General features: G+C 43.4%; 1 protein-coding gene across 14 annotated transcripts in view; it reads left to right on the top strand.

Moving 5' to 3' along the window:
- The first annotated feature begins 2869 nt into the window (after nt 1-2869).
- EIF4G3 (eukaryotic translation initiation factor 4 gamma 3) overlaps nt 2870-15971 on the top strand; it is a 1568346-nt gene continuing 1555244 nt past the window's right edge. For 3 of the 14 annotated variants that reach the window (XM_085608975.1, XM_085608986.1, XM_085608968.1), the window contains exon 1: nt 2884-3367. In XM_085608975.1, coding sequence (XP_085465101.1) covers nt 3228-3367 — 140 coding nt within the window. In that variant the 5' untranslated portion in view covers nt 2884-3227. Of the gene's footprint in view, nt 3387-4054; nt 4169-15971 lie in introns of those variants that run through there. The other 11 variants (XM_085608970.1, XM_085608965.1, XM_085608966.1 and 8 more) reach the window with 9 other exon arrangements.

The following is a 15971-nucleotide window of genomic DNA, read 5'->3' as shown; positions in this document are numbered from 1 at the left end:
CAAGTGGACAGAGGAGACTCAAGAAGAATTCCAGAAGATCAAGACAGATATCAGCACAGCAGTTCCCTTGAGCGGATATGATCAGCAAGCTAGATCAGTATTGACGACAGATGCGAGTGAAAGGGGCCTAGGAGCGGTCTTAATGCAAGAGACGAAGGAAGGGGAACTAGCCACCCTCAGCTTCGCATCCAGATCCTTATCGCCTACGGAGCAAAAGTACAGCGTAATAGAAAAGGAGATGTTGGCGGCAGTCTGGGCCATGGAGAAGTTCCGCCAATTCTTATGGGGTACAAGATTCAGTATAAGAACAGACCATAAACCTCTGGTCAAAGTCCTCACATCATCTGGACATTCTAATGCGACCCCCGCATCGCGAAAATGACTTTGAAATTATTGGATTACAGGTATGATGTAGAACACATCCCAGGAACCAGAAATAAAGTAGCAGACTACCTCAGTCATGACGCTGCCATGGAGGAAGCTCCGAGTGAATCTGAGGAGTAAGACATTAGAGTGGCGTTCACGGAAGATCACGAACGAGTGATAAGCGAACAGGAGTGGAAGGAAGCGTACGAGACCGACTCGGACATCGGGCGGTCAAACGGTTCACACTTGGGGGATGGCCAGAGAAGAGACACGTGGAGGCAGCGCTCAGGAAATTCTATGAAGAGAGAGAAGAATTATCAGTATGTGACCAAGGGATCTTCCTGCGGAGAGGTGAAAAGGTAGTTCCGCTCAACACGCTGGTGCCACGCTTACTAGCCATCATACATGAAGGACACCTGGGCATTGTGAAAACGAAGCTCAGGGCGAAACAGATTTACTGGTGGCCGGCAATGGATAACCAGGTAGAGAGGCACGTGCGGGAGTGTGATCAATGCCAAAGAGCGGACAAGTCCCAAAGCCTGATGCGTCCACCCTTAGGGAAAATCGACAACCCCACCAACCCTTGGGAAGATCTGTCAATAGACATCTTGGGGCCAATATTGGATAACCAGGGAGTCCAGAAATACGTGGCGGTACTTGTGAAACCGGTACTCCAAGTGGGCAGAAGTGGACATACAGGAAGACATGGACACTGACAAATTATTAAAATTTCTCACAACCGTTTTCCTTAGAGAAGGTATTCCACGCTCTCTCCTAAGTGACAATGGGCCTCAGTTCACGTCGGAAAAATGGAATGCTTACATGGGAAGGAATGGGATAAAAGTCAAACATACTTCCATATACCATCCAGCAGGGAACAGACTAGCCGAAAGGTTTAATAGAGTCATCATGGGCTCGATACAATCAGCAATAGGAGCTGGGAAGGACTGGGAGAAAGACCTAAAGTGCATGTTGTGGGCATACAAGATTACCCTGACCTACACAGGATACAGCTCCTTCCAGATTCTCAGAGGTCGAGACCCCTTCACGAAGGACAATGTTGTCTGGAAGGAGCGCACAATCACGAGCAAGTGGTCTCTAGCTGTAGTGCAACATAATCTGGAAAAGACACAGAGAATATATACCGAACCCTTCAATAGAAGGAGAAATGTCAGGGAGACGGAGTTAGAGAGAAGAGAATGGGTTCGAGTCAAACTAGCCCAGTTAAGAAGGAAAGGCGACAGCAAGTTTAGTGCACCCATGCAAGTGGAGGAAGTCTACAACCGAGCAGCCTTGCTGAGCGACGGAAAGGTTTGGTCCCAGGATAGGATGTCCAAATGCAACAAGATCTTGAGATGGAATGAAAAAGAAAGTGGACAGACAGCAACTCCCCGGATGCAAGCTACGGAGGTCAATCCGGTCGGAGCAGGAACGGGAATAACCAGAGAAAGAGAGAGAGAGGAGGAAGTAGAGAAAAGGAGTGATGCAGGAGCTGAGGAACTTTCGGGAAGCACCAGCAGGTCGCCGTGCAGAGGAGTTCCCTGGAGTGTAGAAAGAAGTGGAATGAGGAATTCCCAAGAAGTAGCTGAGTACACTTCCAAGACTCCGGTGAGGCGCACCCGCACTGGCAGAGCTGTGGTCAGACCGTTGAAGTACAGAGACTTTGAGATGGGAGAAGGGAACGAGTCCAACAGCAAGTAGCCTGAGAGACATTATCTTATGTGTGAAATGTATATCCGTAAAGGGGGGAGATATGTAGTGCGTGATGACGTAGAGCACGGCGGCCATCTTGTGGGACGATTATTAGCGCGGAGCCGAGGAGCTTATTGGACGTCTCCCGGCGCTCCCTGTAATACATGCAAATTAATAAATAAAAGTACTTACCTGTAAACCTAAGGTGCAAGAGTCCTTCCTCAATGTGGGCCCCCCTTATACATTACAAAACTCAGGAGCAGCACCAGGGCGGCACACTATGCAAAGCACAAATTTTCAGCTTAGTTTTTAAGCCACGCCCTTAATTACACTGGCCGCGCCCCCTCGAGAGTCCCCCCTCCCCCCCCTCTGTTTTTTCATCCCACTTAAGGTCCTGTCTCTATTATTCCTTCCATGGACTAACTTGAACTCTTACCAATACATGCCAATAGACCCGATTCAGACGGGAGATTCTCGATCTTTTTAAAGTTAAAAAATTGCTTTATTTGGACTGTCTCCCGACTGGAATTCCCTCAGCTTTAAATAAACGTCAAAGGGGGAAACACATTCTCCCCATATTTTTTTATACTTCCACTTTCCTCTTCTGATATTGGCATACATGCTTTACTTCAGATGCCAGTCTGATATTAGTAAGAGCCACGGAAGCATCACCTGGGGTTTCGATATTATTACTTGAAAAACCAAAATACAAAACATTTCAAGTTTTCCCGGAAATCACCGATAGTTTCCGATTTTCTTGGTCTCTTTTCCGCCCCCTTTTCCCTCCTTCCGAGTTCTTCCGAAGTTATCCGGAAATTGCCGAGAGTCCGTCCGCCGGACTGCTGGAGGCGGCCGCAGCGCCATGTTGGATGCTCTGCTCCTTCAGTGAGAAATCCCGCGGCACCCCTGAGTGCCCCCCTAACCAGAACCGGCACCCGTGACCCCGGGGAGGGGGAGAGCCCCCCTCCGATCCCGGGCCCGTCTGAGCCAACTCCCTTCTGGGCACCACCTACAACCCGTACCCCTGTTGCCAGGGAGACCCCCTTATCCCTCTACCTAACATCAGTGGCGGCCCGGGGGAGGCCGGACCTGTGAGCTGGGCGCACCGGCTCCCCCTCCCCCCGGTGTGCCTCCCCCCGGCCCGGGGAGGGGCAGCCCCATTGCCCGCAATGAGTTTACCGCAGAAGCCGGCTTTGAAGGCGGGAGCCGGGCCTGGGCTACCGGCAACAGCAGCAGTGCCCCCCCAGCACCAGGCCGGCGCGCCTCCACCTGTGGCCCTGCCGGGGCTGAGAGCCCTGCCTGGAGGACAGTATCCTTCACTTAGATGGGTGGGTGTCAGCAGCCTGCACTGGTGGTCCAGCTTAGTAGACAAGCAGTAAAGTATTCAGCATTGAACATGGGGGCAGTATCTATCACTGTGGGAGGAGGAGGGGGCATTTTTCATTGAGGGTTATTATTATTCTGCCCAGAGTATGGGAGGGAATGGGCTGTAGCCTATAGAAAGCGGTGCACTGAGGAAGGGTTATTTGTACGGTGGGGCTGTGAGAGCCCTTAACTGATGGAATGGTGGAAGTAGTATCTCCGGAAGTATGAGGTGGTGATGTTACCTATATGAAGGATAGCAACCTGTACCGGGAGGCGTCAAGAGACCTTGTATAATCTGGCGAGGTGTTAGAAGTGAATGAAGGAGCACTATGTTCCTGAAAGATATGTTGTGATTGGTTATTGGGCCTTGGCGCATAATCCACAAGGTCAAGCCCTTATTCCCTCTTGAGACCTTGGGGTGCCAACCAACAGAGGAAACGGCAGCAGAGCACCGCACTGACGTCGTTGTGGGTAGTGGCTAGTTAAATACTATTGCAACTTAAAGCGCAATTTGCCATCCATGCTGCTGTAGAGTGAGCTGAGCCATCTATTAGTCTAACAGGTGTGTCTAGGGCTTGTGGGAGAGTTTACTCCGCCCTGTTACCAAAGAGAACCTTGGGGCATTATTCACAAATGAGGTTGTAGGTTCTCCCTGATTGGCAGCCTGTTTTAGGTCCTCCGTCATACCTATTCCAGCCTCCTTCACTCATCTGTATATTTCAGAACAGGATGCTTTTAGAGGCAGGTAAGTCGCTCTTCAAGTGCTTCAATACATTAATACCGAACCTTCAAGTGTCTGTTTTTACATTGGGGCCTGTATTGCTTTTTCAATGTACATGGACTGGAGTCGAACATGTTGGACTCTGCACATAGCCCCTGATCACGGCTTTAGTAGACCTGAACAACTAAACAGGCAGTAAGGGCTGGGCTACTTTAAGTCTTCTACTCGCCGGTTCGGATGTGACAAATCTAAAGTATGACAAGTCTCTGAAAGTGATAAAAGGGTAAATCAAGTGCTGTGTTTGAGGTGCATGAAGAGAACGGTTGTTTGTCTCATGGCCGTAATATCATTTGGTGCCTGTGAGAGTCAAGGTTGAGGTACATCGCCCGAGCTCGCATTTTAAAAATAGGACGTGGAGCTGTAGATCGGAATTTATGTTTAGCTTGAATTGATTCGCTCTAAACAGTGAATTGAAGGGTGTGTTGCATTGCCTGATTGAGGTGCATTGGCTTAAAGTGCATGGCTAAGCAATAGTTAGGACTTCTACGTGTCAAGGCAGAGTTTCATTGGGCTAGCCATTTCTACTGGAATAGTAGCAAGTTGATGGAGGAGCGGGCAGGATGGCAGTTTACAGAAGGAATTGTATGGATTGAAATGAGCGCTGCCGAGGGATCGGGATGAGGCGCATCGTTAAGTTTATGTGGGTACCAGTCCCAGTAAATTAGGTGCGATCGACAGTATTAACGTACTTTCACATCCCCATGCTTTTCAATACTATGTTTTACGTGAGCACTGATGATAATGCCTATTACTGGAATAGCGTGTGATGCTGCAGAACGAGTATGAGACATGGTTAAAACTTTATTTGTAACAAACTAGTGTTGACCTCTTTGTTCCATACGCCTATCGTTCGGTTGGTTGTTGTGTTTTATTCAAAGCGTGTGATGGAAATGAACCACCAGCGCCTCCATCGATAACGCCCCCCCCACACACACCATTGCGTCTTGCAGATTCCACCAGTGACCGTGTTGTGGGTCGCATCACTCTGAGTCATAGGAACTGGGAAGGGTTTAAAGGGAAACGAAAGATAAGCAGTGCAGCAGCTGCGCTGTGTCATGTGTACACAGACAGGGTTGTATCACGAGGTTTCCTTCGTCGGACTGTACTTTCACTTTTAGGCATGGTAAACAGCTCACTTGCAGGAAGCTGGGCTTCTTACAAGCTGCTTCAATTGTAAAGGCGAAAGCCGTTTCATGATGACACCTTTTGACTATTGAAACACTCCCGTCTTAAAATCAAACGTTTGCAGTTTTGTGAATTTAAGTTTGGGTTTTCTGCGCCAAAGTATGTTTGAAGCATTCGCTGTAGTAGTCTGATTCCAGCACCGGGGAGGGGTGGGAGTCGGATGTAATTTCTGTTGTTGGGGTGCTAGTGGGATCACTTACAATGCGGATTGAGTAGAGAATTTTGGATTAGAGGCTTGAACTACAGAGCCTGGGATACCCGCATGTAGGAAGGATTTTTCTAGTACATAGAGTTAGGTCCTCTTAAACTAGTGTGCAAGAGGGTCACTTTATCTTGGTTTGTGTAGGATATTTTGTTTTAAACTATTTGGGTTTTGTTGTATCCTGTGAATATCTAGTTTTGGTTATTATTCATACTGCTTATTATGCACTCCCCAAACACAGCAGGGCAAATTTAATAAAACATAAGTCCCATCGAACACAGGCTTATACTCATCATAAGAGTGAATAACACCATGGATAAACAGGCTGAGCATTGGGTGTGCTGCTGTGTGTGACTGTTTCAAGGATTCACCCCATCACCAAGATAGGGTGAATAATGCATTTCGATTCGCTTTCTATTAACCCAGTGCTTTAAATGAAACATAAAAGTGCGCATACTTACTATTCAGAATACCTGGTTGCTTTTGAGAGTGCCAGTAGTCTCCCATTAAATGTATTGCAGCCGTTCTGAGAAGTGTAGGTACTCTCACTTCCAAATTAGGGAAGTCAGGTACTTAGAACTGGACAGTACCTATCAATTTAAAGCACCGCCAAGTGCTCAACCATCACATGACACAACAAAGTTGTAGGAATGGCTCAGGACTTAGTATTCGTTTCAGATCAATGTTTGATGCCTCCTTTATAGTCTGTGACAAAATCAGGAAGCATATGCTGCAAAGAATAACAAATGTCTACAGTTTAACACAGAACAATGACAAATGAAATAGCTGATCGTGCTGATGGTTGCTATATATGTTGCAGGTTACTGAGAATATCTTTATTTTGGCATTTAAATATCCGGTACTTTCCGTAAAGTGGTACAGTGCATATGCTCTATTAGAGGCTGGAACATAACAATCAGTATTTTAAGGTAAAAAGAGGCAGCATGCTCTTGCGACACTGTTAGCTATACTGTAGTTTTTTGTGCTTTGGTCATAAGTGCATACATTTTAAGTGAAGTTTCGAAGCTGGAATAAGAAATTCGGTCACCTAGATGTGTTATAATAGGTAGCGTCATTGAACTTGTATGAAAAAGTCCAAATTCAGAAAACTATGGTCACCTAATTGTGAGATTCATAGAAAGTTTCTTTGGTACCACTACTCATCAACTGATTACTTTCCATGGTTCTCCAAAATAGCCTTTATAGTTGACAATTAGAACTCAAGAATTGTAATCTTAAACCACGATGTCTGGCGCTGAATGTGAATGACGAGCGATGTCCGCTGTTAGAACCTTTTTAATACCATTTTTTAAACCGAAATAAAAAAAAATCATCTTCACTTAGTTCTTTCCCCCACCACATCAACCCCCCAAAAAATGTCTGTAACACTGTGATGTTACAACAGCTTCCATATTTGATCTTCAGCAGTATTTGTTCACCAGAAGCATCTTTAAGTTTGCTTGGTGCGGTTTGGAATATTGTTTAATTTTGTTGTCATTGATGCAGTATTACTTCCATTAACAAGGTTCACAAAATTATTGGCGTGTCCCGGGGTCATGTGACACAATTTTGAATATAAATAGGAATAATTGCAGGTAAGGCGGGGAGCGCAGTGCCTAACCCTTTCTCATATGAATGGGCCCTCTGCGCACACACACTGCCCTCTAAACGCTCTCTGCCGATCTGTTCCCTGCTGGAATGGCATACTGTGCTGCTATGCACATTTAAACCTTTTTTGTGAAGCTGAAATGTATGCCTGTCTTGAATAGTCAGTGATCCGAAGACATTCACAACAAGCATTGGCAAAACCAATAGGTTGTGCCTTTTTGCATTTTGGTTTTGTCACTGCTTTTTGCCGGTGCTTTGTAAAAAATGTTTTGTCAGAAAGTAACAAATATGGATTACTGAAAAGTTAAAACATGAATCTACACCATGGTTTAATTGAAAAGTACTGGCTGGTATGGATGAATTTGTGCAACCGAAGGAGACCTAAACCAGGACACAGGGACTGGTTGAACATGGTTTATTGGACTTTGGAGACCGATGTGACTCGCTGTCATTTGTACATGGACTGCATTAGATTTTTTGTTAAAACAGGATAGTAGTTTTTGAAACAAATCAGTAGGGCTAACTAGAGGTTCTTGTCACAAGAATTGTTTTTCTTGGAATATGTTTTGTACTATGAGGATGAGCTATTTAATCAAATGCACTTGATATTGAGAGTTGAGCATCAATTCTCAGATCAAATAATCTTAGAGTCACAAAACTTAATGATCTGGAAAATTGATCAACCATATGAGACCAACAGCGTGATCCGGTATTAGACGTACTATGCCACCAGTTTGATTATCTGTTGGCCATTTTAACATGGATTTTTACTTACATTTTGAATACTTATTGTTTTAGTACGTAGATCTTTTACGCTCTTTAATGTTTTCCTAATTTAAATATTACACTCTCCATAACAGTGGCAAGATCTATTTTAGACTATATTAAGACATTTTCCTTATCCCTCCACAGTGTGCTTCCCAATTTCAGGATGCTATTCACTACCGAGCAACTTCTCATTGAAACCGATTAGCATGAGTTGAAGCAGGTTATGCATTTATTATGCAGTAACTGAGATCATTGGTCAATAGTTCAACAAGAGCCATTATTAAAATGTTTTAGGAACAGTGAGTCCTATATAAATATTGACGTGTGCAATATTTGGAATGTAATATATGCTCAGTGAAACATTACATGATGGTTGTTGCATAGAGATTTTATCTTTTGAGATCTGTTTTGTCAGTGTGAATCTTTTTGTATATTTTATAATTGATTTGAATATTATATAAACAATGAATTTATACATTGTTCAAGTATTTTAATGTTTTCGTGACATGTTTTTTTCTTTACATTTCTTCTGTTCTCTTACTATCTTGTCTTTTTTTCTTTTATGAAAGCTTGTCATTTTTTTGGGGCATTCTTTGTTTTTTTCTGCATTTTTTTTAATAGGGATTAATAAAAATGTGTCTTGCCCCAATGAATCTGCATATTTTACATATGGTGTTGGGAAAAAGGGGCTGGCATAGAGGCAGTTCATATTTGAGATTTTTTTTAGATGAAGATACATTTGTAATATCTAAGGAAGATTATAAAAAATGAAAACAATTCATTTGTCTTTATCAGCCAATTACATTTAAGTCAGTAAAAGTAGTGAGCATAAAGAAACATTTGCCTAGCAGCCGTACTCAACGATTTTAATTTTAATAATGACTTGCTCAAAACTGATTGCATGTTAAAAATAAATGCATAGATTCCAGCACTAAGCTGTACGGTCAGCATAATATTTAATTTAAAGGGATTTACTGACACGCATATTAGAGAGTTACCTCAGTGTCACCCCTATGGCAATTGGGGAAATGTTTACTCCCCTCAAAAACAAAATGAGGGTCTGTTATAAAACTCACAGCCCACTACAGTGAGATCCTCATGGGTTGTGGATCCATGACATAGAGCCATCTACACCCCACCCCCACCCTTACAGATGTCATGCTGTATAGGAACCACATCTGGATCTGTCTGAAATTACCTTGTCTGGTGGCCTTTTTGCAGGCTGAGTTTTGGTTTGTTTTCAAAGGCCTTACTTGCTGCACTTGTGTGACGTGCACTTAATGCGGGTACAGCACCCAGCGGGTACAGCGGGTCCTGCTTGATTATTGTTTGTTGTCATGTTGAATATGTTATCTGTCGAGAGCTTTTATTGAAGAAAAAGAAGGATCTGTTAACCCTTTACCAGAAAGACATTGATCAGTCAATTAGACTTTCCCAGGTTTTTGCTTAGGCAGATGTGAATGGTGTACTCTATCAAGCTTTGTAATACATTAAACATTGAAAAAAAGGCGTAATGTATTACTTACAGTTATAATGCCCCTAAATGATAAATGTAGTACAAGATCTTAAATAGAAATACAAAGCATGGCTTTGCTACTGGTCAACTAGAAATAATAGAACGTTGAGTAGGTTAGAACACATGCATAGGTGCATGTTTCAAACCAAGAAATAATTTTGCCAATGTCTTGGTTTCCCATAACAGCTCAAATTAATTGATATCCAGTGACACAAATGTTGGTAGATGTAGATCTATCAAAGACAGTGTTTGGAGTTGCCACCTTCTCTCTTTTTTTATTTTTATTTTTTTAATGAATATTTTTATTTCATTTTGCATAATAAAACAAAACATCAAACGAAGCATGACTGCACAATACGCAGTACAGGGCATTCCATATTGGCAGTGTAGGGCAGTTATAAGCACAAACTGGCTGTCTGGATGAGTCTGTAAATGGGTTGAAGCAGCCTGGGCGCAAAAGGAAAGAAGATCACAGTTACGATTCTCATGGTTGTAAACCATAGAAAACGAACTGTACATCGTTTAAGGCTCTTTCCTCGGTCTTCCGGACAATGGACTCCTAACCTCTGTAACTCCCTCCACCTCCAGACTGTAGTATTTAATCCAGGGGGCCCATATTTTCCAGAACTTCCTGGGACAGCCCCGGGCCTTATATGTCACGTGTTCCGCAACCATGTACAAGTCAAGACTAGTCCTCCATTCGAGTTGCCACCTTTTTGTCATTTTGTTTTTCTTCATTTCAATACCTTTTTTTATTGAGAATCCTATCATAACGAAAGAGAAAAAACAACATATGAGGAGGAAATTGAAACACAATACAATGGGTATATTGGAGAAATAAAGTTTCTCCAGAAACTTGTAGAGAGTTTCTGTAAATCTTCTTCTTGTTCTTCGTCTTCTTTCTCGCTAATTGTTCTTCTTCTCTCTCGCTAATTCTTCTTCTTTAATAGTTTATGTAGCTATGCAGTACTTTAATATATCTTGGGAACTAGGAAATCAGACATTTTAGAGATTTAACTTTTTAAAATCATTCTTGTCTTAAAAATACCTGCAATGTCGGTGAAACATTTGGACATGTGGCTACTCCTTGTCTTGGGACAAAATGAAAACTGGTATGTGATTGACTACAGTAAATAGAATTTTACTCTGTTTTCTTATTACATTGCTAATTAATCTTTTTGAGCATAAAAGGTCTCTAGGCTTTGAGATAGGCAATTTAGCCAGTATATTACACCGCAGGCCAAAGGCAATTTAGCCAGTATATTACAACGCAGGCCAAATTGTATCTTATTCTTTATTTTTGTTCTAGGTATGCTATGAAAACGCTGAACATTCCATTCAACGTATATTACTTGAATATAAAAAATCGCAATAAGTGTGCATAAATCTTAAACCTAAACGCAAATCTCGAACAAATAAATATTTTTGACTTAACAGCCTTCTTCTGCAGGAACATATATGAAAAGGGATATATTTCAATAATAGATTTTTTAAGGAGTCGAACATTACCAGTTGAGGGGCAGAGGAAGACGATTAGGGGGTCTATTATGATGTAGGGCGGATCGCCACCGCCTGCATGGCGGTGGCGATCCGCCCTAAATCATACCCCGCCCGCCACCCATTCCCCCCGCCATATTAGTATGGCAGGGGGGACCCCGGCGGACGGAAAGACTGTCCGCTGGTCGACCGGCCGGAAAAGGGGCTGGATATGGTGGCGGTGTCTGCTAGACACCGCCATCCATATTAGCATGGGAGCGGTGCCTGTCACCTTGTGCATGACAATGCACAACGTGCATTCCCAGCATTGTGGTGGGCGGTGCTGCTCCATCCCCGCCACAATGCTGGGGATGGAGGATGCCACTGTGGCGGTGGCATCCTAATTGCAGGTGCGGGACCGCCGCACCACTGGCGGCCGGTCCCAGCACCGCTAGGGTGGCGGGCAGAATAGGCCCCAAAGTGTGAATTTTATTGGGTAGTATTCTTTATTGCTTGATTACCTAAAATCATTACAATATGCATAATTTCAAACATTATAAACAGCATAAAAAACCTTGCCTTCAATAGAGGCGGTATCAATCAGAAGACCGTAAACAATGGGATGAAAAAAATGTAAGTCCAAAACGAAAAGTGGTAGTGCGTAAAGTGTGAGCAGCATCTAAAATCATGCTCCTCCCAATTTCTGGGGTTACTAACCAGCTAAAGTGCTGAGAGTTGGACTCATTCAGTCAATGATGTACAAGCCTAATTTGAACAGACGATAAAAACATATTAGCTCGTAAGGAGGTGAGGGGCAGAAAGAACTCCATCTGTGTGAATGATTTCCAATTTTGGTCAAAGGGCCCTGTGGTAAAGAACTTAGCTATCATGGCCTAAATGTAAAGTACTAATGCCTATCGAGCAGTCAACCAGTCAGTCTCTCCCCCCCCCCCCCCCTTCTCCGGATGTATCAATCTCATGGGCACCCTCTGAGCCCATCATCAAGAATAAAATCCTCACAAGGTACAAGTATAAATAAACAGCTTCTAAAACCAACTATTAACCCCTCCCCTGCTCATGACGGAACCACTCCGTCATGAGCCACGGTCGCCGTGTGCTCATGACGGAGTGGTTCCGTCATGCCGCGGCCGTTGGCGGCCGCTCCTCCCATGCTGCGCTGATTCCCCGCCTGTGCGGGCGATTAGCGCAGTGGGCGGAGTCATGACGGAACCACTCAGTCATGAGCACAGGTCAACCGTGGCTCATGACGGAGTGGCTCCGTCATGAGCACAGCGCCACCGCGCTGCCCCCAAACCCCCCCCCAGCGCTGCGGCGGAATTCCCGCCGCAGCGAAGGGGTTAAAGTCCATCTGAGCACAAAGATGTGTAGAATGACAAGTGAGCTAATTGGAGCCCTTGATTCTCAAACTGGTATGGCAAGACGAATAATGGTGTGTTTTGTTCCTGTTTTGAGTGGTTTCACTTTTGGGTGTTGCAAATAAATTAGTTGTTGCTTATTTCTGTTGCAGATTATGCACATCTTGCATATTCGCAATTAAGAATTATGTGCAGATTCTTTCATGGCTGGGTTGTTTTGCTGTAACGGGGTTGCGCTGGAGGCTATGAATTGCTGATTTTGCTTGTTATTAGTTATCCTCTGATGCTTACTGTGTTGGTTGTTTCAAGTGTTCAGGCTGAACACATATTGATGTAGTGATTGCTGCCATGGAAAGGATACTATCCTACTGATTTTCTATGAATCAGTCCACCATTCATTTACTCTGGGGTCTTGAATATCATTTGGGAAACCTTTTCTGAATGTGGTACTGGTATTGCTATCAGAAATTACATTTAAAGAATTGAAATGGAACCTATGTCGATTGCTGCAATAGGTAAAATATTGGATAATTAGATCAAGGAGGGGCTTGGACAATACAAAGGGTAAGAATGCATACAGTAATGACCATTAATTGCTTTCTTTGTAAGCCTTCCTTATCAAGTAGTTGCATGAGGAGAAAAGGCATAAAGATTCACGGGACTGTGTCAATGTAACTGATAAAGGAATGGGAGTGAAGTGAGGCTGCAAGTATTGCTAACTGATGATGATGCTGCAGTGATGGAGAGATGTGCATTGTGACGGCGGGAGCTGGGGAACCAGTTGGAGAGGAAAAGGGCCAACTGCAAGACTGTGCTCCAATAGTTTTATTTTCATCTGGGTTTATGCACTAACTGGTGATGCAGAACTGCTGAATCGAGGCAAGGGGACAGATCGCTCAATCATATACTAATAGAGTTATGGTTTTAGGTGCAGCACAGTAATTTAAGTTGTTGTACCTCACAATCTTTTCTTGAAACCTGACCTAAAATCAGGCGAAGTTTAGTTATCAGACTTTCTGAGTAATATTGTTGTTACAGTCTTGCTGTTCAGGTATCGTAATAAAGTTGAAAATAGATCTTTAAAGTAATTCTGTGACCTTGAAATACTTCAAGTACAGTTTTAAACAAGCATTTGCAATGCAATAGGTCTTGCATTAACACCACTTTGAGCTATTGACATTGTAAATGACAATGCCTTTTATTTGTGTTTTTGTTTGCACTTAAAAAACATACCGATTAAACAAAGTGCTGTGAAAAGCTCCACAGTGCCCAGTGACATGTAAACAGTACAAAAAGCATATGCTCGTGTGTGCTCATCTTTAAAAACCTACCCAAAACCAAAGCGCTATGAAAAGATGAGCAGTGTAAAAAACATATGCTTGTGATTGCGCTTTTAAAAGGGCAAACCTACCGGAAAACAAAGCTCTGTAAAAAAAAAACTCTCCAGTGTCCGGTGAAATGATATCACTGCACACTGCAGCTGCCTACTGGAGAACAACGCGCTGTGTAAGCTTAGCAGTGTCCAGCGAAATGGCATCGTGGCACCGCGAAAAGCTCCGCACTGTCTAGCGGCACCTAAACAATACAAAAAGCATATACTCGTGTGTGCGCATCTTAAAAAAAACCCACCCGAAAACAAAGCGCTGTGAAAAGCTCTGCAGTGTCCAGCGGCATGCAAACAACATATGCTCGTGTTTGCGCATATTTAAAAACCTATGGGAAAACAAAGCGTCGTGAAAAGCTGAGCAGTGTAAAAAACATATGCTCGTTCGTGTATGCGCGTTTAAAAGGGCAAACCTACCAGAAAACAAATGTTGGTGGAAGGCTTTGTACTGTGTGGTGAATATATTGCCGCGTACAACATATATTACATCTTTAAACATACTACCGTAATCGTATACCGCTGCAGCTGCGCACCGAAAAACAAAGCGCCGTAAAAGCTAAGCATTGTCCAGCGGCACCTAAACAATTTCAAAAACATATGCTTGTGTCTGCGCCTCAAAAGGGTAAACCTACTGCAGAACAAAGCGCGGTGAAAAGCGCAGCAGTGTCCGATGTGATGCAAGCGCTGCACAAATCGAGCTACTGTTTATTACAAAGATTACATATAGAAATGTAAAAAACAAAAAAGAGGAGAGTAAAGTAAGTGGGGGAATAAGTTTCAAATAGATACATTAGATTGTGCCTATATTGACACTGGTAGGCTGATGAAGTGAGCGGACTTGCATGTATATGATCCTGTGCGAGCTGATCTCAGTTTGTTCCGTACTTCCCCGCATTGCAATCTGTGTTCATAAGTGTGTTTCTATGGTGTATAAAGGTGCCTGGCAACGGGGCACTGGCCGACGCAGTTATCAATTAAGGTGCAAATATAGATAAAAGTAGCTGTTGTTGTGTGCACCCCAACTTTTAGTGCGGGAAGTAGAGAGCTTGCATCAAGCGAGCCTGCTGGTGTCTGTTGTTTGTTGTGGCTGGGTGCTATATATGGGCTGAGCGAACGTGAACAGCGTCATCTCAACAATTAAAAAGATAAGCTCGTGTGTGCACAAAAAAGGTTAACCTACCAGCGAATATAGCGACGTAAGGAGGTACTTAATAAACAAGTGCGGTCCCGAAAGGGAAAGAGTACCGCGCTGCAGCCGGAGCATGGGGATCACTTGTGTTTATGGGGCCATTTGTTTCGAATTAGAAACACATGGCCCCCATAAAGATAAGTGCTTTGCGACAGCAGCAAAGCAGGCCACCGAGTCCGGATCGGAGGCGAAAGGGCGTGAACCCAAAACCCTCATTTCCAATGGCAGGCCACCATTTAGCATAAACAGTGACGCCAGCCAATGGAAATGAGGAGCGGGGCTTCAAGCCCTCTTCTGAAAGTCCTCCTTAACAATAAATCTCGCAGAGCGAGCAGCGCATGCGCTGCCACGCTAGGTGAGACCTATAAACGGAACGCACAGGAAGGGAAAAACAAAAAAAAAAATGGCCCACTTCTATGGGAACATTTGAAAGGAGCAAAGTGGGAAATGGGGGGTGTTGTACATAGTTACATAAACACTTATTTGAACACATCACATATCATTGCATACATACAACCATAAATACTGTAATTCATACCATTCTAAATACACATGTACATCTTGCACTCATACACTCAATTATTCACATTCACGCATATATTGTCCAAATTGAGTTTTAGTTGTGTTTGACATAATGGATGTAGAATGTTCATATGTTATTTATATGACGTCATAGAACCCCAGGGTCAGACTAGGAGATTTATTGCCTTAAGGCTTATCGCTCCGCTGCCTGCTGTCGTTTGTGTATGTGGGCCTATTACTTTATACTTGTAAATAAAGGTAACTATAAACATATATCATCGGACTTCGATTGTTTTCAACTATTTGGGGACGAGTGAAAATATGGATTGATGGGTCACTACTTGTAAAGGCTGAATTAGGCAGATCGTGTAACTGTTGCCAGAGCAATCAACTGTGAAGCAGACTGTGGATCTGTCAAACGGCGAGTAGCGTGCCAAGGATTTAGAGATTAACAGCAAGTATAAATGTTAACGCTATCAATATCTGAGCTTGCGGCTTGTGTAATTCAACAGTACACGCTTTTCAAACTTCAAAGTACATA

Source organism: Triturus cristatus, chromosome 1_2 (assembly GCF_964204655.1).
Source record: "Triturus cristatus chromosome 1_2, aTriCri1.1, whole genome shotgun sequence".
NCBI lineage: Eukaryota > Metazoa > Chordata > Amphibia > Caudata > Salamandridae > Triturus > Triturus cristatus.
Note: the sequence above shows the minus strand (reverse complement) of the source record. Positions and strands in the feature narration are given on the sequence as shown.